At 58.3% G+C, this 24,004-nt stretch overlaps 1 protein-coding gene across 1 annotated transcript; it reads right to left on the bottom strand.

Moving 5' to 3' along the window:
* Window positions 1-9,210: 9,210 nt before the first annotated feature.
* Window positions 9,211-22,917, bottom strand: SLC9A5 (solute carrier family 9 member A5). Its single transcript, XM_055818643.1, has 16 exons — window positions 22,721-22,917; window positions 17,467-17,769; window positions 16,650-16,813; window positions 16,268-16,346; window positions 15,817-15,994; window positions 15,467-15,687; window positions 15,083-15,285; window positions 14,436-14,525; window positions 14,255-14,325; window positions 13,410-13,539; window positions 13,143-13,231; window positions 12,863-12,989; window positions 12,577-12,747; window positions 11,938-12,007; window positions 11,616-11,747; window positions 9,211-11,323 (listed from the first exon to the last, which is right to left on the bottom strand). The coding sequence occupies exons 1-16, from the start codon at window positions 22,851-22,853 to the stop codon at window positions 10,854-10,856; spliced, it is 2,631 nt and encodes an 876-aa protein (XP_055674618.1). The 5' UTR covers window positions 22,854-22,917; the 3' UTR covers window positions 9,211-10,853.
* Between the last annotated feature and the right edge of the window lie 1,087 nt (window positions 22,918-24,004).

The raw sequence follows: 24,004 nt of genomic DNA, 5'->3' as shown, positions 1-24,004 counted from the left end.
TATGCAGACGTCCCATGGGTTAAGCTGTGCCCCGAAAGTACAGGTTCAGGAAAGATAGATTATAATCTCACCAATATAGCCACTGTGAACCTCATTACCCTCCCACTTGGCAGCCTATGAAAACATGGGAAGCCACCAAGAAGCAGCGTTAGACCCCACTCAGCACAAGCAGGTGCTTAAGACCAGTGATGTTTGCTTGAAACAGGCTTTGCCAAAGAAAAGCAACAAGTGCTGCAGCAAGTGGAGCTGCAAGCAGCCCTTTGCACCAACAATGTTTCAGGAAAGTTAGTTCTCTTCCCATTAGGGAGGCAAGAGTGGGTTGTATGCAGTTTAATAATATTGAAACCGTCATTTCAGATCACAAGGAAAGCAGGCCGTGGCTTTACAAAAGCACATCTTGGTTTAACTAATTAATTTGATAATCCCCTATTTGCAATCCTCAGGAGACATTCGGCTTCTAAAGCAAGTAATTACCACTAAGTGGCAACCTCTTTGTGAGGCCCAGTCTGATTAGGGAAAAAATTTCTTAAGCCAGAAATATAATCGTGGTGTGATTTCCCAGAAGGACTGGAAGAGAGACTACATAACAACAGCTGGTCACGCTCACCATTTGAAGGAACAGAAGCAACTCAATTACTAGGTCTCCAGCTACACTTCAAGATGTTGTTTCAAGGCCACGTGCAAACCTGGTGTGCAGTTAACTATCAGGAGGCTTTGCAGATGTTTTATAGGTACAGAAGTCAGGAAGGTCCCACTTAGTGCTCTCAGAATACCCATGTGTTGGGGTTAAAAAGAGCCCAACCTTGGGCTCCCTAATACCATGGGCTGGGGGGGGGGGGGGGGCGGGGAACTTGCATGTGGCAAGCTTATCATGTGCAGTCCCACAGGGAAACAGTCCAGTCGGAGGAATGCCAGCCTTACAGCCTCTCTGCACAGATGTGAAGGCACACCTTGATGACACATAGTGTCTTCAAAGGTTGTGCCACACAGTGTCTTCCCAGACAAGCCAGCTAGACTCAATACATGCAGAGCACTTGCTAGTCTAGTGCCTGCTCCAGGCATCTCCAAGTGTCCAGGGTCGTGGCTCAGCAACAGCCCAGCACTAGGATGAAGACCTGCTTCTGCATACACCCAAGACACTTGTCTCAGGCTGAGCAGCTTTGGGCTTCTGTAACTAGGCTGTTCTGGGGGGACACAGGTGCCCTGCCCTGCCCCCCCCCAGGCCTTGTGAAGCAGCCACGCTGCACACCACTCCCGGGTTAACACCCCTACAAAAGCCTCCTCCAGAGACTTCTCCTTATGTGAAAGTTATGAATGCAGCCAGTACAGGTAGGAGCAGGGCTTGGACGGAAACCAGGTCTCCTGCCCCCATCAGGCACCCTCCCAATAGGCACATTTTCTCTACAGCACACACACACCCCGAGATGTTTCCCCACTGCAGTGGACTCCCCTGCTTGGGTGTGGGTCTCAGCATCCCAGTGCTCCAAGCACTAGGCAGGTGCACTGGTTGGCAGGATGCAACCATTCTGGAGAGAAGACATCAAACCCGCTGAGAGCCTGGAACAGAGACCTGTAGGACACAGAGCCAGGCAGGGGCATGCCTCTGTGGATGCAGACCCAGTTAAGAGAGCTTAAATCCTTTAAGAGGAGCTGCTTGTTTGTCTCCCTGGAGTTTAGGCACTGCCTGCCTTTCCTGAAGACAAAGTGCTCTTGCCTTAGAAATCCAGCTGTGGTTTCAGGACTGCTGCTTCAAAACTCACCACTGTCTCCGAACAGAAGACCAGATTGTCTTTCTCTGAAGAGCAGCCTAAAACCGACCTGTCTCTTTCCAGTTCCCACATATTTAATGGCATAAGTCATTCACCTGTTTACCTTCCCCACTGGCAGTGATGCTGCATGCTATTTAGTCCCTGCAGCACGTTTACCATGCTCTCCAAGACAGCACACTCACCTCCAAGCTAGACGTGCCAGTGGGCACCTACACCCTTCCTGCCCCAGCCTGGCAGCCACCTCCCCAGCTCCTCTCCCACAGACATAGGAGACAAGGAGAACAGGGTCTTACAGCTGCGGCAAATACGATCCTCAGTTGCAACTACCAGGGCCCTCTCTTCTCTCCAGGCCTGCTTGACAGAGCATGGTTGCGATGACAGACAGACACCCTCCCTCCATGCCTCTGCACCACCAGGAGCCCCCCATTTGTGTCACTGCTCTGTGCCCAGCTCACACTTGAGCAGCCAGCACCCACAAGACACTTGCCCAGCCCACAGCAAAAGAAGCAGATACAGCCCTCAGTGGACACCTCGAGTAGGTATTAAGTGCCAGCCATTACCAGACAAGGGCTGGGACACACTTCTGAGCTGGAGACCATCTCTTCTCTTCCCAAAAGCAAGTTAAATCCAACTATGTCCTGCTAGGGGGGAGGGCTGAGAGTTCTAACCGCCCTGCTCCAGGGGAATAAGGACCTCCCCTTGGACCACCGGCTGCAGTTTCTGCCCCACAGCCCGCAGAGCCAGGACCAGCACCTAGGGGTAGGAGCCAGGGGCCCCAGCACCTCCTTCACTCTGCTCCAGGAGCTCCAACCCCCAGGACTGCTATTGCACTTGGGTGCATGTTTGCCAAGCCCCCACCCAGCCCCTCTCAAACCCCACACTTACAGCCAGCACTTGCAGAGCCTGTGCCCAGCAGATCCCAGCAGATCCTGCAAACCATTCTCCCATGGCAGAGTCTCTCCAGAGAGAAGGAAAGCTCTCACCTGCCTGAAGTTTGCTCCTCCAGATCAGGCAGACAGAGAAGCAGCTGGGTTAACTCAGCACTCACTGGGGCAGAGCAATAGCCCCAAGGTGCAGCTCCAGCTGCAGGCATGCAATCAGTGCTTTTTACAGCTGTGTGGGTGTTCCCTGGGACCGGATCTCACATTGCATGTAACAGCTGGGCTGTGTTTCCCACTGAACTTGGGCAGTCTCACTGTGGGTCCTCCAGGTACTTGTCAAAGTACTCTTAATCCTGCTGGTAGTTCTAGCAGGGGAATGGCAACCTGCTTAGAGCTGAGTGATGGTCTCCCCTGGTACAGGAAAGACTGGCTTTGCCCCCCTCTAGCCTTGCCCTGCTGGTAACAGTGGGGAAAGGTCTGGTTCCTCCATCTCAGTCTCAACAAAGCAGTTCTGCAAGGCTCCAGGCTGAGGTTCCAGTCACTCTGCAGCAGACAAACAGCAGTTTGGGGTCAGGGTCTTCTCCCCAGGGGCATCTGAAGCCAAGTCTGCTGACTGCAGATCCAGAGCACAGGAGGTGATGGGAAGCATTCTCAGATGCTGCTGGGAAGGGCTGGTTTGATGACGATAGGAGCAGTCTGCCACACAACATCCATAGCTGGCAATTAGAGGAGTGAACCTCAGGGAATGTCTACAGCAAGGGTGCCAGGCAGGAACACAGAGAGGGTGCGACACAGCACAGCGGGTTCCTGGAGGAGGTGGTGTGGTGTGGATCATGGGTCCGGTACCAGGGACCCTTTGTTCCCAGTGCAGGTTGGAGGGAGAGGACCCTGCACCAAGCAGGAGTACCCAACAGGCACACTGTGAGCGTGGTGCCAGCTGGGATGGGCACCTCCTCTCCACGGCACCAGGGCTGGAGAGCACCAGCAGGAAATAGCATGATTTAATCCCACCAGCAGCAATAACAATGTGTCTCCTAAAGGAGATGAGCAGTTTCCTCTTCAGGCAGGTGAGGGCAGAGGGCTCATGCCTCCTGTCATCGGTGTCTGCTGCCTTGCTCTCGCTTGGCCTTCTTCCATCACTGCTGTGTTCTCCTCCTCCTTGCAGGGGGATCTTGCCCCCAGACCAAGGAGCGGCAGGGTCAGGCCAGCTGCAGGGCAGCCGTGGGAAAGGACCGGGAGGCTTAGACCTCTCTAGCATCCATGTAGGACCCATATTGTCCCTGTTGTTTGGGGCCACATGCCTCCAAAGGAGCTTGGAAGTAAGTGGGATGAGCAGGTCAAGAGTCGTAGAGTTGATATTCCAGCTGTCCCCGGAGTATCCTCACCAGGCACCCGACCCCAGGTGTTCCTGGCGGCACAGGGCATCCAGCGCCCAGCAGAACCAGCCCCCTGAGCCCCGGCCGCAGCCCCCTCACCGCCTCCGAGCCCACACAGGGCCAGCTGCGTGGGGTTTGCTGTAGGGTTCCTTTGTTTCTTTAAAAAAAACTTTGGGGTTTGGGTCATTCTTTGCCCCGGCCAAGGCAGCCCCTGCTGCTGGGTGAGATGAAGGCACCTGGGGGGGGAAGCTCTGGCCGGAGGCTCACTGAGAGCACCAGCCTGCACAGCGCAGCCGTGCATGGGGTGAGCAGCTCCCCTGCCACACCGGCACCACAAACTACCATATATATCTATATATGTATATATAGATATATATTATTTTATTCCCCTTAGGACCACCCCTTCGTGGAAACGCGGGGCCCTTGGCGCCGCTCGCGGTGCCAGCCCCACCGGCCCGGGGCGAGGCCTCGGCGCAGGGCGACACCTGGCGGTGGCGCCGTGCGGGCTCCCCGCTGCCTCAGGCACGGCCCGGGGTAACGGGCGGCCGGGCCGGGGCTCCGCCGGGTGCAGCCCCGCAGCGGCACGGGCACGGCGGCCCCTCCGCCCCGCAAAGCCTGCGAGCGGCAGCCTCCGCGGTGTGTGCGCCCCCTGCCCCGCTCCCAAGGCAGCCGGCCCGGGGCTACCCGAGGCCGAGGGGGGCACGGTCCCCCCGCCTGCTGGCCCTCCGGGGCAATTTGGTTGCCTGCGGTCAAGCGACACCTCACCTGGAGCAGGATTTGTGGACAAATGCCAGCACAACCAGGCAGCTGCTAGAATTTTCTCACTATTGCACTCTTTAGTCTGTAATTTCCTGTTTGCTTCAAAAGCTATTTTTGCTAAGGGGGGGTGGGGGGGTGGTGTTGGTGGAAATCAAACAAAACAATTCTGTCTGCTCCCCAGCAGGAGAACACAAAGGTCAGCGCAAGCCTGGCAGGGGGCATGGATTTGCCCTGTGGCATTAGCCCGGCCAGCCTGCTCGCCCAGCAAACGCCAGGTGAAGCTGGCCGGCTCCCTTCAGCCAGCCCCGCGCCACAGCCTGTGCAAGCATCGTAGTTCTTGGTCCCAGTTGTTTTCCTATCCCCCCCCATCTTTCTGGAGTACCTTTCTGAGGCCTTTGCCAGCTTTATGCATAAACAGGAGAGGGTGGGGGTGTCTGCTGAAAATATGTGTATCTACGTGCACATATGTGGTAAACAAGAGAACACCCTGGCCCTGGGAGATGGGGCTTTCTGAGAAAGCAGGCCAGACCTTAAGTGTCCAGGAGAAATCCTGAGGGGGTGATCCCTGAAAGAGTGATGCTCAGGTGGTCCTGGCACCAGCCATGCCTAGGGGAGGGCTCTCACAGCAGCTCTCACCCCATGATCCATCCATCTGCCTGTGAGAGCCTGAGAGCACCAAAGCTGCTGGGGACCCACGCACGGCGAGGCCCCAAGTGTGTGCACAGCCCAGAAAACAGCTTCCCCCCAGGCAGCCAAGGAGCCAAAGCAAAGCTTTAGCGGGCTCTCCAACAGTATGGGCTTAGCTGGGCTCCAGGAGGCTAAGCTTGTGCACAAGGCAGCGAATTGCCCCGCATCACTGCGAGAGAGGAAAGCACAAACACCTTCCACAGTCTGGTCTCTACCAGTACCCCACGGCCTTTCCAAGTCCTTCTTTTTGGGCTGCCCACAGGCTCAGGACAACCTGTGGTCTTGTGTAGACCAGACCAACTGGACTGGTGGCTACCTCCCCAGAGTGTCCTCAGCATCCTCCCTCTCCAACTAACCCGCCACAGGTTACATTTACCTTTAGGGCAGCCTGGCTGCGTGGCAGCAGATGCCAGGAGAAGGTGAGGTGAGAGGAGCCCAGGCAGCTTCTTCAGGGATCTTTGCCTTCCCTGTGGCTGTGATGAATCATTCTGTTCGGCTGCAGGGAAGATCACAACTCTAGGATCTGGGGTACTTGTAAAATCAAAGCTCTCACTATGTTGACATCCATCCCCGGGAGCTGCAGTCTGGCCATACAGTCCTCCGGAGCATGGAGTCCCACAGCCACGTTTGCTCTTCCAGGCAAAAGCAGGAAAATCTGAACCACGAAGGGGGGTGTGGATCACCCCACCCAGCTGCTGCTGACCTAAAGATCCCACTGCTCTGGTCTGTTCCCAGCCAGTCCACGCTGCAGCTTGTTCCGCTGTGCAGCCGGGGTGTGGGGAAAGCCTCCTGGCCAGCCCTGCAGCCTGGCGGGTGGCACAGCCACTGGAGAGGGTCCCCGGCTCTGGGGGGGGCCCAGGGACACTCACCACCAGTGAACGGCAAGGAGACACAGCTGAGCCAAGAGACTGGCTCGACACGCACCGGAGGGACGCAGCGCAAAGCACAAAGGCTCTCCCATCCCAGCCACTCTGCCCTGGAACGTAGCATGGGAACCACTGCCCAGCGCAAATCTGTTCCTCATTATCCACCCTAGCTGCCGACTGATCCCGGCTCCATCACCAGCCACCCGCTCTATGGCCCCAGACAGCTCAGCTGAGCAATTTCTCTGTGACTTCATCAGCCAGCGCAGTGGGGCAGACCTGGGCCAGGGCTGGCATCCACACCTTCAGAGGTAATGCCAGAGTGAAAATGAATCATTCCCTTCACCAGCAGGCAGAGGAGGCTTCCAGCGAAAGCAGGGATGGCTGCAAATGGTGGGAAGGCATTTGTATCCAAGTGAGATGGGTACCTGAACAGATGGACAGGAGCAGGAAGGAGCAAAGAACAGACCATGCCTCCAAAATGTGTGTACCAGATACAGAGTGACCACCCCTCCTGAATTCTCCTGCATTTGCCTTCCTGCTTTCTGTATGCAAATGTGAGCATGGCCAAAGCCTCTGCCGTGCTTTGCACTTGCTGGGGCCACGTGAGAGGTGAGAAGCTGAGACCCCATTCACTAGCTTCCCACTGCTTGTGCCTGTATAAGGCCATCGTGAAAACATCACACGAGGACATCAGAAATGCCCTAGAAATAGAGCAGAATGAAAAATCACACAAGGTTGCCTGTGAGTCAACAGCACCTTTGCTGCAGTGGAGAACATGAAGCTGACAGGTTCAAGGGAATTATTATTCCTCTTGGCTTTGTACCTGTGAGACACAGCTGGGTACTAGCTCCAATCTGGGGCTCCCCAGAAATATGTATATGCATATGTATATGTCAGAGAGAACCAACTTTAGGAAGACAAGGCAAAGAAGGAAGCTACCCATGAGGGGTCACAGAGAAACCAGAGCCCAATTCTTCTGAGAGACACACTTGGAAGAACAAGAGGCAACAGGGACAAACTGCACCAGGGGACATGCTTGCTGGGCATAAGGAGAAAATCATTCTGCGCAAGACTAGTGCAGTTGTGGTGCAGCTCTGGAACAGGGAGGTGGTGACACGTCCATCCTTGGGGACCCTCCATACCCAACAGGACAGGGATCTGAGCTACCTTGCTCTAGCTTTGCCACCAGCCCCACATGGAGCTAGGGTTGGACTGTAGACCTCCTGAGCCCCTTCCAGCCTAGAATTTACATGATGTTCCAACATGCATTGTACAATGGCAAGGTGGTCATTTTAAGATGACTGTGCAACACTGCTACTTAGCTGACTTTGGAGATGGCCAACACCAACTCATCGCCCACAGCTTGGCTCTTCCATCCAGCTGATGCCCTGTAACCAGAGCTGCTTACATCCCTGCTGACTTCACAAGTTCTGGTACCATGAAGAGACTGGAGGAGCTGAGCACTGGAAAAAGTAAATCACTGTGGAAAAAACATGCAGATCTAATGGCAGGCTTTTCTAAGGAGAAGCCTGCGTGCAAAATGATGGGTCTGCGCTAGTCAGGCAGCTCCTGGGATGGGGTTGCTTATAATAACAGTCAGAGGGTTGTACGTTCTGGGTTACAGCCTGACAAGCAGCTCCTTTGGTTGTGCCTTACTCTGCCCTGGAGAAGCAGAGGTTTAGGCACATGTGTTCATGGTTTGGCTCAGTTCTTGTGTTTTTACACTGAAGCACTTTAGTATTTTTAGGCTGAAAAAGACAGCTCTCTGCTGTGCTGGAAGGATCAGAGCAGTCCTGTGCAGGCAGGATGCTGCCTGCTATCTCTCCCTGTAAAGTGAAATACAGAGAGTACGAGAATAAATACTGATAAAACCCTGTGGGGAAAGGTGGAGTAGGAGCCACCATCCGTGGCCACAACATGGCTGGGGTCCAGGGTGTGAAGAGGAGGCTCCAAGCTGCTCGCTGGTGGCATGAAGAGCCTGCACACACATTAGCTGCTAAGCTTAGAGAGCCATGTGAGAGCAGCAACTAGCCCCAGCGCTTCCCAAAGCAGAGACATTTGCTTTCCCTCCTCTGAGGATCTGTATTACACAGATCCACCACTTCCAGGAAGACAACCTGGCCCACATGACCTGCTGCACTGCCAAGGTGATTGTGTCTGCAGGAGATGCTGGCACTGAGGTCCGGCACACAGAGCATGGCTTGGACAGCATTGCTAGCTGGTAGGACGTAGGGCAGATGGGGAGTGCCGGGAGGAACAAGAGCTTCCACTGGGACTCAAGGCTAGGAGCTGTATAGAGACCTGCCAAAAAGGACCTAGGGGTGGTGGTAGATGCCAGGTTGAATACAAGCCAAACATCCATCTTGTGAGTCAAGGGAACCACACTGAGTCTCCTTTAGGAGTGGGGCCAGCAGACTGAAGGAAGAGCAAAGCCAGTACACACAGATGCAAGGAGATTCCTGTGATCCAGAAGACCCTGAAACAGACCTTTTTGAACCATATTTTTGGCAAAGAGAGAGGAAGCAGGGCCACGGGAAGATCTAGGCTCCCAGCACTCTGCTGCCTTGCAGGCAGCCACGACACCGGGCAGCCAGGTCTCAGATCCCTGCTGGCCTCTGCTGGCTGCTCCCTGTGGCATGGCCTAATGATGGCTGCAGGCAAGCTTCTCTTTGGAAAGAATTTCATATTTTCCACAAATATTATCGAAACTAGGAAATCTAGTTAGGCACGTTGAGTCTGAGAGGGGGGGCTGTGGCCTTGGGTGGAGAAGAACAGAGAGGCACAGGGACGTGGTGCCTGTGAGGGAGAACCAACCAGGAGCTGCAAGAACCAGGAGCTGCAGAGGTTCCCAGAAGCAGACCAGACTGCAACACCTGCTCCAACTCCGATTTATTGAACATTACAAAATACTCTGCATATATTTTCACATTAAAACAATATTCTTGCAAATAAGATATTAAGTCTTGAGTCATTTGTGGTGCCCAAGGCTAAGGAAAACACTGACCCAGCTAGAGATTTAGTATGGCCCAATATCAGAAATCAAATCCAGAATAAGGCATACCAGAAATGCAAAACTATATAAAAACCTTTTAAAAGTCTCATGCTCATCTGGTGAAACAGTTACAGAGCAGAACGGCCTTTGCAGAGCCTGGCTGACAGTACCGGGGGTGCCACCAGCTCACTGGCCCCACAATGGGCTCACTCACCTGGTGCATGTAAGTGTCCCCTTGACACCTGCTGTCTCACCATGCCCACATAGCTGGAACAGTTATTTACCTGCTTTGGGGGATTAATACACTGAGTCCCCATTCCTCCCTAAGAGGAGCATCCCCAACCCTCCTGCATTGCCAGTGGCCAGCTGCCATGCTGAGCTCTTGTGTACTGAGCCGTTCTCAGGGAGCAATTCTTGGCCCTTGGGGTCATAGCAGGACAAATTCACTGTGTGGGCCATTGTCACTGGGTCCCACCACCCTCTCAGGAGGGACCAGGGGTGGCTGGGAGGCAGGTGATGGGGACAGACCTTTGAAGATGCACTCAGCTCTCACCCATCACCTCTGTTCCTGATGTACATTCATACCTGCTGCTCGCTCCACTCCTTGCACCATGACCAGCCCTCCCAGCCAATGGGCCCCAGGCAACTGGAGGGACTGGGATATGGGCAGGATGAATGCCAAGGGTGCTGTGCAGGGCAGCCACCTCCTAGCAAAGCCAGAAAGCTGAACACCTCAGCTAATCAGGAACACATCCAGACAACAGGTGTGAGGCTGGCACAGCAGGTTGGCTGCTAGAGCAGTCCCTGTGCGTACAGGTTCACCAGTCTGGCTCCTGGTGGAGCCAAACCCCAGGAGCACTGCTCCCAGTCCTGAGAAGGTCACGGCCTTGCCTCTGTGGTACTTCCATAACCTGGGGAACGCAGAGCTGCCGTGGCAGGGGGCCTCCTGGCTGAGCTCTGTGCATGCTGTGAGGAACTAGCACTGTAGCCTTGAAGTCAACGGCTCGGCCGGTGGGTGTGGATGGGCTCTCATGCACTGGATGCCACTCCCAGCCCTCTCCCCAGAGGTCTCCTACTCACAGCAAGGCTGGAGATCAGCTCATGCTCCTACACTCACGAGCCACAGCCCATTAGCCAGCACCCCTGCACCTCAGGGCAGCACAGCCCTGATGGGATCAAGTCTGATTGGGATCCCAGCCCTGGGAGGAACATTTCTGGTCTCCCAGCTTCAGAAATGTGTAGGGACCACAGAGGAAGAACGAAGTTTGGGTCTGTGCTTCCGTGGGTGGATGGGGCTGGTACCTGCTGCTGCAGCACAAAGTCCAACTATCAACCAGTTTTGCATCACTAGGTGCATAGCCAAAGCCCACCTTGGAGTGCAGCTCCAGGAGGACTACTGGGTTCTCCTGCTGCTCCTGGCGTTTATGGAGACACACACAAGCTTTACAATGCAAGACAGCAGAGCGGTCAGCAGGTCACAGTTCGGTCGCAGCCCCTAGCCCCTTCCCCATCCACAGTGTGCCTCAGAGGTGGCTCGCTCTGTTGAACATCAGCCACCTGGGCTCTGCGGTGGGGGGCAGCACCCTGCCCTGCTCCTCTGTGGCCATCAAAGGCTGCAGCTCCTGCTGCTCAGCACCATCGGGGCCGCTGTCACTCTGCGACCGGCCGCTCTTAGAGATGTGGCTGGGGAACTGGAAGCAGGAGCTCTGCTCTGGCATCGCCTGGCTCGCAGACTGGGGTTGCTCCTCCAGCACAGGGCAGGCAAATCTCCGGTGCTGAGGTCCGCTCTCGATGCCTGGGGGGGAAGCGATGCTCTCCAGGGAGGAGATGCTTTGGTTCCACGCCTTCTGCATATCCACTGGCACGATTTTGGTGGTCTCCGAGGAGACATAAACAGCCAGATCAGCCTGGTCTCCTTTCCATGGAAGCTCCTTCTCTGCCAAGGTGGGCGATGGTGGGATGATGCAGGGGCTGGGGCAGACGTCCAGGCTGCCTGGGGATGCAGAAGAAGGGACAGTGAGAGGCATCTTGCACAGCTCTTGCTCTCTTCCTGGGCCCTGCAAACATTGCAGAACCAACCACTATCGAATGGCCAGCTAGCCCAGGGAAGCAGGAGCCACTGGGGAGGCTCTGCCCTGCCTCCAGAGCCACAGAGAGCAGTGATTCTCCCATTCATGCTCTGCTGACTTTGGCTTTGCCCAGGCCAAGGCAACTTGGCTCCCCAGGTGGAGGAAGGACAAGCTACCCAATGGCAGCTGCCCTTGCATGGGACCATTGGTGCCTACCAGGAGCTGTCTTTCCCTGCAGAACCTCATCGGTGGCTCGAGCGATGAACACAATCCCTTCGTCATCCTCTCTCTCTGTCTCCGAGCTATCGCTCTCCTCCTCCTCTGAACTGACCATCACCAGGACAGGAGCTGCAGCCAGATGGATGGAGTTGGTTTGAAGGATGGGCTACCCTGTGGGGGAAGGACTGCACCCATGGAAGAAGGACTTGGTGCTAGCACAACCCGGGTGCTGACATGCCACTCAGCTGGCAGTGGGAAGACACACTGCTCCCATCCCACCTTGCCAGGACCTGAAAAAGTCACCTGCCACCGGCCTTACCCGCCTCCTGCCAGGGGATGTTTCTGTGCGTCTTCCCATTGGGTGTCTCTTTGGTTAAAGAGATGTTCTTCTGTGAAGGAAGAGGGACCAGCTGGGACCTGCCCCATGCAAACCCCTAACCCCAACCCAGGGGACCTGCAAGCCAGGGTGACCCCAGGGACACAGATTCCCACCCCAGCTAGATGGCAGCTGGCAGTCAGTGGTTCCTAGTCCTTAGGCATCGTGCTTTCATGGCCCTACAACAAAGAGCTCCACTGCCATGCAAAAGCCTCCAAATGAGAGAAGACACTTAAGGCTCAATTTAAGGCTCAATGCCATGCTTCTGAACCTGGACCTGCATTATGCTGAGTGCTCTTGGAAAACAAACGTGGGGGTCCTCTGGGGCTTGGGACTGCTTTGCCCAGGGAAGAACCACCCCACAGCAGTGCTGGCATGGGGGGCACACAAGGGCATGCGACACCTGCCTGCTCACAGGGCATACACAGAACTGTGACGAGATGAGCTGCTTTCCCCGCTGGCTCTGGAGCTGCCAATGCCCTGCAGCACCTCACCTACACCCCACAGGACCTCACTGCCTGCATCCTGTGGGAGGCCAAATCTCAGAACTAGGAAAGGAGCAGGAGGCTGGGGAACGCTTGCCTTTTTCCTGCCCTTTTCTTTCAGCCTGGCCTTGTTCTTGGAGGAGCAGACATTGTGCTTTGTTGACTTGAAGGTCTCCAGACGCCTCTTCATGTTCTGCCGGAAGACTTCTTTATCTTGGCGCTCTTGTGTATCTGGAGAGATGAAGTGACGGCTGTAGCTGGCCTTGTACTGGCCGAGGGAGAGGCAAAGAGACACAGGGTGAGCAGCTGGCCCCACAGAGCATCCTCTTGTAAGTGCTGCTACCCTCGGGGTCAGCCGCACACCACGGCCAGGGAGGGCTCACCCGCCGGCGGGGCTTGTAGAGGCTCCCTCGCAGCACATGGTGCATGGCAGCATCCTCCTTGTCCCGGCGGCTCCGCACCGTGTCGATCACCTGCAGGTCCAGGCATGCGCCGCTCCCGCTCTCCCTCCTGGCGAGGAGATGGAGATGGTGGGGCTGAACCCCATGCCTGCATCCTGCCAGCCCCCTGCCAGCCCCAGCACAACCCACCCCCAGGGAAAAGGGCAGCCATGGGGAGTCCAGTGAGGTCTGCCCAGGGGCTCGGAGGAACGCTTGTACTCACAGGAGGTTTGTGACCGATGACTCCGACATGGATGTGCGGCTGGGCATGGAAGGCAGCGCCAGCTTGGCAGCCGAGAGCACATGGCCACCCTGGGATGTGGAAGGGCAAGGCTGGCATCAGGGCGACCAGAACCCAGCTGGGCTGGGGGGTCCCCACTGCCTGGCCAGAGGGTACATGTGTGGCCATACATGGTGGGGGGCCACCACCCCAGCCAGCCAGCTCCTGTCAGGGCCATCCTGCCACCCAGTCCCCACCATGTGCCCCTACCTGGTCAACGAAGCTGATAGCATCACGGATGTTCAGCTTGTAGTAGACATCCCAGATCTCGTCCCGCAGCCTGTAGGCAGATTTCCGCATCAGGACCTGGCTCAGGTACTTCTTGTCGAACTGTTCCCACCTGCCACGAGACGAAAACACAGGTGGTTTAACTCCCAACAGGGTACCGTGGCCAGGGACCCACGCAAGGCTGAGTGTCCAAAGCACGGCGGAAGCGGGCTGGGCATGCAGGACCCGGCTGTTCCTCAGGGAGACGCTGCCAGGGACAGTAGGAGGGACACAATGACCCTTTGTCTCTGCCCAAGGGGAAGCCAGAGACCAGCGGGTCTGTTGGAGGTGATGGGATGGGAGCGGGACTGGGACCGGTGTGGCTGCCCCGCTGGAGTGCTTCCCCTCCAGGAAACAGGCTCTTTGCATCCTTTTCCTGTCACCGTGCTGCAGATAAACACTGCCCAGGCTTTAACAGGGCTGTTCCCCCCTCAGCGCTCGGAGCAGCTCCATCCATGGGGAGACACAGAGCCATCACCACCACCATGGACATGCCACAGCCCTCCAGCAGTGCTGGCATGGGCAAGCAATGACAGCTCCCCCAGCACCCCCAACCACACCTGCCCAACCTCTCTCTGGGATGCTTTTGGGACCTTGGTCCGCTGCGCAACAGCAGCCAGATGGTCCCCTTCCAGATGGACTGACACATAGACATACAGCCTTCCTGGTCCTGCTGCTCTGCCTGCAGCAGGGGTGTCATCCAGCGGGGACCCTGCAATATCCCCATGGCTGGCATGTGTCCCCCATCCACCTGATGGCTGGCAGAGGATCCTGGCTAAGACACTCACTTGTCCCGCCAGTAATGGTAGCCATGGTGCCCCACGATGTCCTCCACCGCTGCCAGGATGTGGTCAAAGGCCTTGAGCGAGGAGAAGAGGGTGAGAGCAGTAGCAAGGCTGTGGGTGCCCCAGGGGTGCCAAGGCTGTGCATCACCCTTACCCAGCCCCCAGTTCCAGCACCAGCACCTACGTGCTCATGCAGCTCCTCATTCAGCGTGGGCTTGTGATGGTCACTGCGTTTCACCTTCAGCCATGTCACCAGGGGTTTGATGGTGAGGCCCTGGAACAGCAGGAGAAGGCAAGGGAAAGACTGGGAGGGCGAGAGGGTGCATGGCTGGGGCACGGGGAGCAAAAGCAGCACGAAGTGACCGGGGACAGCAGCTGTGCCAACCGTGCATGCCCCTACCAACCCGACCCCCTGCAGTCAGGACCTGGGCAATGGTCCTGCGTCCTGGCAGGCAGTGACCATGTTGTACCCTCCCAGTCCCCCTTCCCCTAGGCTCGCACCTATCCGCCCCATGGGCTCCCCTTCCTGGGGTGCAGGAGACCCAGAGCCGGGGGCCATCAGCAGCTGTGTAAAGAGAATGGCCTGGCCAGGCACATGCCATCGCTGCTCTTGGAGCCCATCCCAGAACAAGGGGCCAATGGGGAAACAACATGGGCCACAGTCCCATCATCACAACAGTCACTGCAGTGGTCCTACACACCAGTCTGGTGATGGATGGGGTGCCAGGATGCACTGAGGACCAAAGGTCACTGGCAAAAAGGTACTTGCACCCCAGGCCAGCTCTGGGGCCAGAAGGTGGCACAGGAGGAGGGCACACTGGCCATCCTCACCTGCACAATGACAGTGAAGAACACCACCACGATGGTCGTTGCCACAAAGTAGTCCTTGGCTTTCACCTTTGTCCTGTCCAGAAGGATGACCAGGGCGAAAGCCACGGCTCCGCGGAGGCCACCATATGACATGACCACCTGATCGATCCTGTCCAGGGGGATGAGGCGGAAGCGGTTGAGCACGTAGGTCTGGAGGACAACACCTAGCAAAGAAGGAGGAGAGGACGGAATGCTGGCAGAGCCCTACCTGCTCCTGGACATGGGACAAAACACCAGCCAGGAGCTGTGGCTGGCCTCATGCCCCAGCCTTTCTTGGGGGATACCACTTTTTGGCCTGAAAAGGGCTGGGTACTATCAGCCAGAAGTACAGCAAGGCAGACTGACCCACAGCTCTGAAGAGCAGGATAAAGAACAGGGTACCCAGCACCAGTGCTGTGTCCCATGCCCACTTGGAGGTGTCCACAGCCGAGATGCCCAGAAACATGAAGATAATGGTCTCTGAGCTGCTAGCCAGTGTCTTCATGGTGTACTTGACCGTGGTGCGGGATTTCTGGGAGATATTGGCTTCCACATACTTCTTGCAGCAGATCCCACAAAAGGTGACTCTGCAGAGGGGCAGAAGGAGCTGGCATGACCCTATGGTGGGATGAGGAGTGGATCTGCTTGCTGCCTCTTGCTGCTCAGCACTGCACTCCCCATTTCCTAGACCCCCCAAGGGACACTCTGGTACTCACGCCAGGATGGAGGAAAGCGAGACCATCTCGGCAGCAAGGTATGCAACGTAGGCCAGGAGGAAGACAAAGAGTGGCTCGATGATGCGCACACGCTTGGTGAACCGCGTGATCAGGGCCAGGAGGAAGGCGAAGAGCAGCCCCACAGCTGTGCCCCCCAGGCTCACCAGGAAGAAGGATGCTGGTGCGGGGAGAAGATTCATTTGCACCACAAGCAAGCGAGCCCAGCTCCTGTGCCCCACAGCCATACCACACCGGGCTGGCCGAGCCCTGTGCTCCCACCTGTGTTCCCACTGAGCCATCCTATGACGACAGCCAGCACATGACCACCGGGATGGAGATGACAGAGCCGTGGTGCTCAATGCCCACCCCACAGTATGACAGCACCCATGTGTGCCCCGCCCACTTCCACACCGGAGGAAAAGGCGGAGGGGCTGGTGGGGCACATACTCACCTACCCCCTTCACATAGTCTGTGGCATGGATGTGCGCTGGGCCCAGCTCCACAAAAGAGTTGAAGACCTTGTACAGCACCTGCAGGCAAGGCAAATCCTTTGGGGAAGGCAGAGTGTTGCCCTGCCTTGAGAGGGGCAGCCCCTGCAGGCCCGAGGGACCCTGCAGAAGAGGCATCACTTGCCGCAAATCTGCCAGGTTGTGTCACCTGCTCATCCCAGCCGGCACAGTCCCCCAGGGCCAGGAGAGGAAAGACCAAGAGAGCATGGCATGGGTCTGCCCCCAGCTTGGGGATGTCACCTGCGTCCTCTGCCCATCCTGGGGGACTCCAGCCCCCTGGCCCATGTCAGGCTCTACATTAGGGTCCCCCAAACTGCAACTCACCACAGTGACAGCATCATTCAGGAGAGACTCGCCAAACACGATAATGAAGAGGGTCTCATTTACATGGACCTCTTCGAAGACAGCCAGCACTGCCACAGGATCCACAGCGGAGATGAGGCTGCCGAAGAGCAGGAAATCCATCAGCCCAGCTTCGACGCCTGGATCTGCTAGGACAGAAGGACCAAGTTCAAGCAGACCATCTGCCCCAGAGCTCCTCTCACCAGGCTGAAACAAGCCTGTCCCTCATCTGCTCCCAGCGACTTGGCTGCAGCATCCCAGGTTGGAGTGCAGCAGGCTGAGCCTGAGAGTGCCCCCAGACCTCTGGGGTCCCCCAGGCGAAGCAGGGCTCAGCACATCCTTGCTGCAACATGAGGGGAGCACAGCCTGCGTGTCCCTCTTGGCACCCAGGTGCATCGCTGCCCTGCTGGCAGGTATGTACCAAAGGAGGCTCAGCAGCCGCACCTCAATCCCTGGCATCAAGCAATTCCTCAGAGCTCAAGAGAGCTCAGAACGCTGGCCAGGGCCAGTGGCTCCAGCAGAGGACAGGGAACACAGCAGCAAGCCAGCAAAGCTACCCAAGGTCGGCGACAAAAATAGCAAAGACATGAGTCAGCCCAGTGCCAAGAGGACCCATTTGTCCTGCACACTTGACAGTCCTGCCAGAGAACCGTTCCCAGGATGCCAGGACCTCATTCCTGCTATAATTCCTGGGAATCCATGACAGGGCCAGGCAGTGGGCTCTGAATGTGGGGATGCTTTGCACCTCCAACCCATCTTTTAGGGATGTGGTCCAAGCTGGGTGGTCCTGTGCACCCACCCATGAGCCCGGCCCGATGCAGCCCCCAGAGCGCAGTGCCAGTGGTGAAGGAGTTCCAGAGCGTGCCCACCACTGCATAGGTGAGAATGGCACCAATGTTGTCGAAGAACAGCCGGCTGGGCATGAAATAGCCCGAGTCTAGGACGATGGGGGGCAGAAGGAAGAGGAAGAACATGTTGGGCTCCAGCTGGTACTCAGCTTTCTTTGCCACGGCCAACACGATGCCCCCCAGGCCCAGGCCCAGCAGGATGAGAAGGCAGCTCTCTGGGACAATGGATGTCACCTTCCTTGACAGGTGGAAAACTAGAAGAAAAAGAAGAATGAGATCATCAGCCAAACAGGCACATGGACAGGGTATCCCAGATTCACAGCCTCCACAGAAGAGTTGGCTGATGCATGGTGGACCCTGGGGAAGACAAGGGAGCACCTAAGGCTGCTTCGTGGCCATGTGTGCACAGAAGACCTTCCAGCTAACTCCCAGGCCAGGATTTCAGGTCCCTGACTCTTTGGGACCTCCCTCTGCTCCTCATCCACTCTCTAATAAGCCAAGCAGCCAGGCATTTTGCTTTTCTTGGCCTCTGGTATCTGCACTTAAAAGTGTAAAAGCAGCCAGCGAGCACGTCCACAGTGTCACAAGCAGTGCTGGCTGCTGTTCGAGCGAAGGCATCCTGGTTCACTGGGACATGTCACCCCACTCAGAGACGAGGATGCTCAGCCCTGGTGATGAGGTGACCTTGTTTGCAGCCGTCTGAGCAAGCAGACGGAGCAGCATGCAAACCACTGCAGCACAAGCCAGTCTCCATGCCAGAGCACAAGCTTCCTCAGCACAGGCTAACCTACCTGCATGCAAAAACCAGACACACGAGAGCTATGGATTTAGAGGTGCTTTGAATAATCAGTTTACTCCACGCAAGATTTGGACCAAATCTTAAACTGCCATGGAACAGGATATCTTTTTTTAAAGCAAGCAGAGTATGCCCTGGTATTCACCCATCAGCAATGTGGCAGTGAGCATGCAGCTCAGGCACAAGCCAGCAGGATGTCACACCAGCCAGCACAGGGGATATGCTCCTCCAGGCAGCCTTGTCCCCAAGGCCAGGGTGTTCTCTGTAATCCCAAATCATTCCAGCTTCCAGGTGAGCAATGCCTCATCCCTGCAGATTTCTCCTCCCTCATGTAGGGTGCTGTATTTTCGCTACCCCAAAAGGGCAGTGCTTGGAGAAAGGCTGTTGGTCACAGCAGTTTTGCCCACCCCCCCATCACTGAGTTCTGCTGCCTTCACTTGTGACATCCCACCCAGCTCTGTAGTATGACTTGGCCATCACACGAAGAAACCTTCTCCTGGGGAGTGGGTCCTTCCAGGTATTCCCAGAGACACCTCTGTCCTTGAGCACCCAGCAGGTACAAGGAACATCAGGGCAGCCTCTGAGCCACCACTTGGCTGCAAGCCCAGCCCTGCTGCCAACACCAACAAACCCAGTCCCTGAAGCCCTTTAGCTGGATTAAAGGTGCCCATTGCTTGTGCCAAGTCATCCCACCAGAAGGAAAGCTGTGCTGTGGTCACACATCAACCCTGGGTCACTCGGCTTCTTCGCTCCTTAAGAACCCCCATGGACAGACCATAAGGTCTGCCTAGCCCAGGGTCCTGTCTCCAGTGGCATAGACCTGGAGAGGAGCCCAGGAATGGGCAGTGCTGCATTCATTGGTTTCCATGTCTCTATGCCCTTGCTCTCCTCTGAACCTGTCCCAGTCCTTTGTCCTTTCTGGAACAGGTCCCAGTGCCCCTGAGATGCGGACACCCTGGGAACTGAGATCGTGGCCTCATGATGTTCTTGCTTTCTCCTTTCCTAACACCTCTTAGCTGATTTGCTTTCCTTTGCTGCAGCTGAGCACTGAATTAGAGAAGATAATTCAGTGTCAAAGATCTGGTCCCTAACTAGACACATCTTCGAGCCCACCACCAACCACACAGGCTAAGGACTCCTCTTCCTCTCGTTGAGACCTTCACAGTGACCTGCGCTGCTCCTTGGCACCGTAAGCCCTGTCCACGCCATCCTGGTGAGCGCCAGCACTGCTCCCCTGCCATAACGCACCGGCAACAAAGCTGCAGCTGGCAAGGGCAGAGTGGCAAGCGCGGGGGTGGCATGATCTGCAACTCCATCACCGACCACCTCCAGGGGGAAGAGCCGCAGAACACCCAGGGCCATCCCTCTGCTGTAGCTCTGTGACCAAGCGGCCCAGCCACAGAGCCCAGGGCATCCACCCTCGCCCCCAGCTGCCTCCGTTCACTGCCAGGGGCTGCAGTTCAGCCACGGAGACAGTGGCAATACAGACACTACAGCCCTCCAAGCAAACCCACAGCCTGGAGAAGGGCTGGCTGAACTCCAGCCCAGCCAAATTCCTGCTAAATGATCACAAAAGCCACAGCAGAGCCCCATTCGCCCCACCTGAGCCTGGTGAAGGCAGCGCCGGTGGGTGAACAGCACTCGCGCAGCGCCTGCGGCAGGCGGCGAAACCACTTCCCTCCCACGGGAACAAAGCTCTGAAGTTTTCAAAAAGGGAATGAGGCATCTAGCCCCTTTCTGCACACTCGGGAGCATTGCCAAGATCCCCAGTCCCCGCTCTGGCAACCCATCTGCACTCCCTGTGCTGCGGAGATATGTCCTGGCCAGCTGGAGAGACCCAGGACAATCCACAGACATGCTATGGGCACATGAGGACATTGCTTCTGGCTGTCATCCATCACTCATTCCCTTGAACCAAAAACTTGGGCAAAGAAGGGAGCAGCATCGATGGGAAAGACCCTGCTTGCCCAAAACTCCCTTGGCTGAGGGTGGATGCTGCCACCCTCCCAAGCAAATGACAGCACAGGAGCTGCTCTGTGCTGCAGGGAGCAGCCAGCGGGGACGGGTGGAACAAGCTCTAATTTTACACGCGCTAGTCAAGGATTTCAGCATTAAAGGTTCCCACAGCAACAGTAACTTAGCCACATGTGAGTTAACTTCAGAACCATAATCCACATTCAAGGCATCCATAATACAGGATTTGCCATTGGGAGGATTCAGGGCCAAAACCTGCTCCACTCCTCTGGTGCTTGGGAAATGGCAAAACACCTAAACCGAGACCCAGGCAGCTGGGGACAGAGGTGATGGTGTAACAAGAGAGCGTTGCCACCCATGGGGATGCCACTGGGTGGAAAAACATTTGCCTGCTGGCAAACCCCTGCCCACAGGGCAGCTGTGGATGAGGAGTATGTTTGGGGCAATGCTCGTCACTTCCCTCTTCCCCACATCCCGTCCAAGCAGGTCTGCGCTCTGACCAAGTACGGAAAAAGCAGCAAAGCCCGGATGGTGCCTTGCTGTGCAGGAAGGCAACACCCAAGCCAGCCTTTCTCCGCCCCGGGTGTTTGCTGGCTCAGGGCACCCCGGCATCATGACCGCCTCCGAGAACAGAGCCCGCAGTGTCATTTCCCCATCACCCAGGCGTGGGGCTGCTTCCTCCCCTGCAGTCACAGGGCTGTGAGCTGGCAGCCCAGCACCACAACTGCAACAACTCCTCTGCGCCAGCCTACGCTCGGCGTCCATGGCTGCCGCGGCCAGCGCTGCCCCTTCCGCACCCCAGCATCCTCCGCCCCAGCTCCAGCTCCTCTGTGGGCTCCCATGCACCCTGGGGACCGCACGTGCCACCTCCAGGGACACCCCTGCCAGTGGGCTCCCGCAGCCCTGCCCCAGGTCTGGGTGTCACTCTGGGATCCGAGTATCCATCGGACCCATCGGATGCGCTAAGCCAGGCAGCCCAGAGCTCCCAGCCATCAGGGTTGTGTCTCCCAAATGGAGAGGGAGAATGGCCGTCATCTCACCTCAGGCCTGGAAGAGTGTGGTGGGGCTGGGGGCTTGGGAATGAGCCCAGCTCAGGCCCCACCACACCTGCTGGCACTGCCAGGGCAGAGGGAAAGGCGGTGAGGGCAGTGCGTCAAGGGGAACCCGTGCAGGGAGCAGCTCTGGGGAGGCGTTTGAAAGAAGAAAATAAGAGCCAGGGAAAGGAATCGTCTCTCTGATCTTCTGCAGGTAGGAGGGATGCACTCGGCAGCTGGAGGTGGCACAGCTGCAGACAGAGGGCTGTATTTTTAAGCTCACGACACTCTTTAATTCATTCCTCGTGATGCTTTAGGTGTCCCTTGCGAGAAGGCAAGGAAGACAGGAGCATGAAGTCCGTGGTGGTGGTTTCCATGATGCCTGGGACAAGCAGAGGCCAGCTGGTGGTCACGGCTGTAGCTGTTCCCTGTGTACCAAGAGCTGCTGGTCCCCAGCTGCTTGGAGACTCCCCTGCCTAACTCCAAACCCACATTTCTTGAGCCAGCTCTAAACCATGAGGGTGCCCGCACCCCTGCCACCAGGGCTGTGCCCACAGTGGGGCCCCCAAGGAGGAAAGCTGCCTCAAGGTCACCATCTCGTCCCCTGAGCCCACAACGGCAGGCAGGGGCACTGTGGGGGAGCAACCCCCCGGCGATCCTGCTCAGCACCCATGCGTGGGTGCCCCCTCCCCAGCACCCAAGGTGCCAGCGGGGAGCAGAGCCCTGCGGCAGCTCGCACACATCCTCCTTGCACCTTCCCACGCAGCCTCTCGCGGCGGAGCCTCCCCCCGGCTGCGTGGCCCTGTGCTGGGGAGCACGACAGCCCCAGGCCGTGCACATCTGGAGTGACCCACGCAAGGGGACCGCGGGCGCAGGCCCGTCCCCTGGCTGCCGGGGACACGTCTTGCCCAACACCGGCACCACGGAGCCCTTCCCGGGGCTGGGGGGATCAAACAGCTTCCAGCCCTGCTGACGCATGTGCTGTGCCAGCTGCCGGGGCACGGGGCACCCTGCTGGGCACCTCTGCTCAGCTCCTCTGCTCCCCCCCGACCCTCCCTGCCCCGCGCCCACCCACCCAGCCGTCGCAGGGAAAACGGGCCCGGGCCCCCGCCTTGTCCTTCCACCTTGTCATTGCTCATCGTCCCGCGGCCGGGGCCAGAGGATGTGGCGTGGGTCGTGCCTGGCCACCGCAGCCCCGCTAAGGGTGGTGACCAGCCAGGTTCTGGCCATCTGTCCCCGTGACCCGTGTCCCGGTGTGCAGTGCCATCCCTCGCCTCCGATGCCCCTGCGCCCGCCGGGGACGCCGCAGCCCACCCTGCCGGCCCCGGGGATGGGCGCAGCTGCTCCCGGAGCGCCGGGGGGACCGCGGGGGGGACGGGGGACGGTGCAGGGGACACTCACCGATCTTGGCCAGGCTGGCCACCAGGATCCAGGCGGCCACCAGGCAGGGCGCTTGCACCTCCCGCCACTGCCACCGCAGCAGCTCGGCGCCCGCCGGGGCGGCGGGGCCGGGGGAGGCTGCCGGGGGCTGCATGGCCCCGCGCCGTGCCCGCCGCTCCCCGCCGTCCCCGCCGCTCCCCGCCGCTCCCCGCGCTCCCGGCCCCCGCCCGCGTCACGCGCACGTGGGGCCGCGCCGGGCCGGCCCCCCACGCCCCGCGCCACCGGCCCCGCCCGCCGCTCCCCGCCCCACCGGGCCCGGTACTGCCTCGGCCCCCGGTACTGCCCCGGGTCCCCCATGAAGTCCCGGGTCCCCTGTACAGCCCCGGCCCCCGGTACTGTCCCGGCCCCCCGGTACTGCCCCTGCCCCTCCGGTACTGCCACGGCCCCCGGTAATGCGCCGGGCCCCGGTACTGCCCGGGCTTCCCCGGTACTGCCCCGGCCCCCCGTACTGCCCCGGCCCCTCGGTACTGCCCCGGCCCCCCGGTACTGCCCCAGCGCCCCCATGATGCCCCGGCCCCGGTACTGCCCCGGCCCCTCCCCTCCGGTACTGCCCCGGCCCCTCCGGTACCGCCCCCAGTCCACGTACTGCCCCGGGTCCCCGGTACCACCGCCCCCTCCCCCTGCCCCCCCCCCCCCCGCGATGCCACGGCCCGGTACTGCCCCAGCCTCCCCATGGTGCCCCGGCACCCCCACGATGTCCCAGGCCCCTGGTACTGCCCTGGCCCCCCCAATACTGTCCTGGCCCCTGGTAATGTCCCACCCCACACCCACCACTGCCCCAGGACCCAACACCACCCTGCTCACCTCCTGCATCCCTCTTCACCTCGGGTCACCTGCACCCCCCTGGTGTCCCCTGCCCCACCTCAGTCCCCCTGCTCCTGCTCCAGTGTCCCCTGCCCATGCCAGACCCCTGCCCTGGTCCCCCCTGCCCCATGCCAGACCCCTGTCCTGGTCCTCCCTGCACCTTCCCTGTTGTCACCTGTATCACCCTGGTGCCCCTGCACCTGCCCCAGTGTCCCTTGACCCATGCCAGTCCCCTCTGCACCTTCCCTGGTGCCCCTTGCCCCTGCCCCAGTGCCCCCTGCCCCACACCAGTCCCCTGGCATTTGCCCAGTGCCCCCTACATCCCTCTGGTCCCCTGCGCCCTCCCTTGGTGCCTTTGCTCTGCCCAGGTCACCTCACCCTGGCCCAGTCCTCCTGCACCCACTAATCCCCCCACCCCACCCCCAATCCCTCTCCCAGCCC

This window comes from Falco peregrinus, chromosome 14 (assembly GCF_023634155.1).
Source record: "Falco peregrinus isolate bFalPer1 chromosome 14, bFalPer1.pri, whole genome shotgun sequence".
NCBI classification, from domain to species: domain Eukaryota; kingdom Metazoa; phylum Chordata; class Aves; order Falconiformes; family Falconidae; genus Falco; species Falco peregrinus.
The sequence above is the reverse complement of the archived record's forward strand: the minus strand, read 5'-3'. Positions and strand labels throughout refer to the sequence as shown.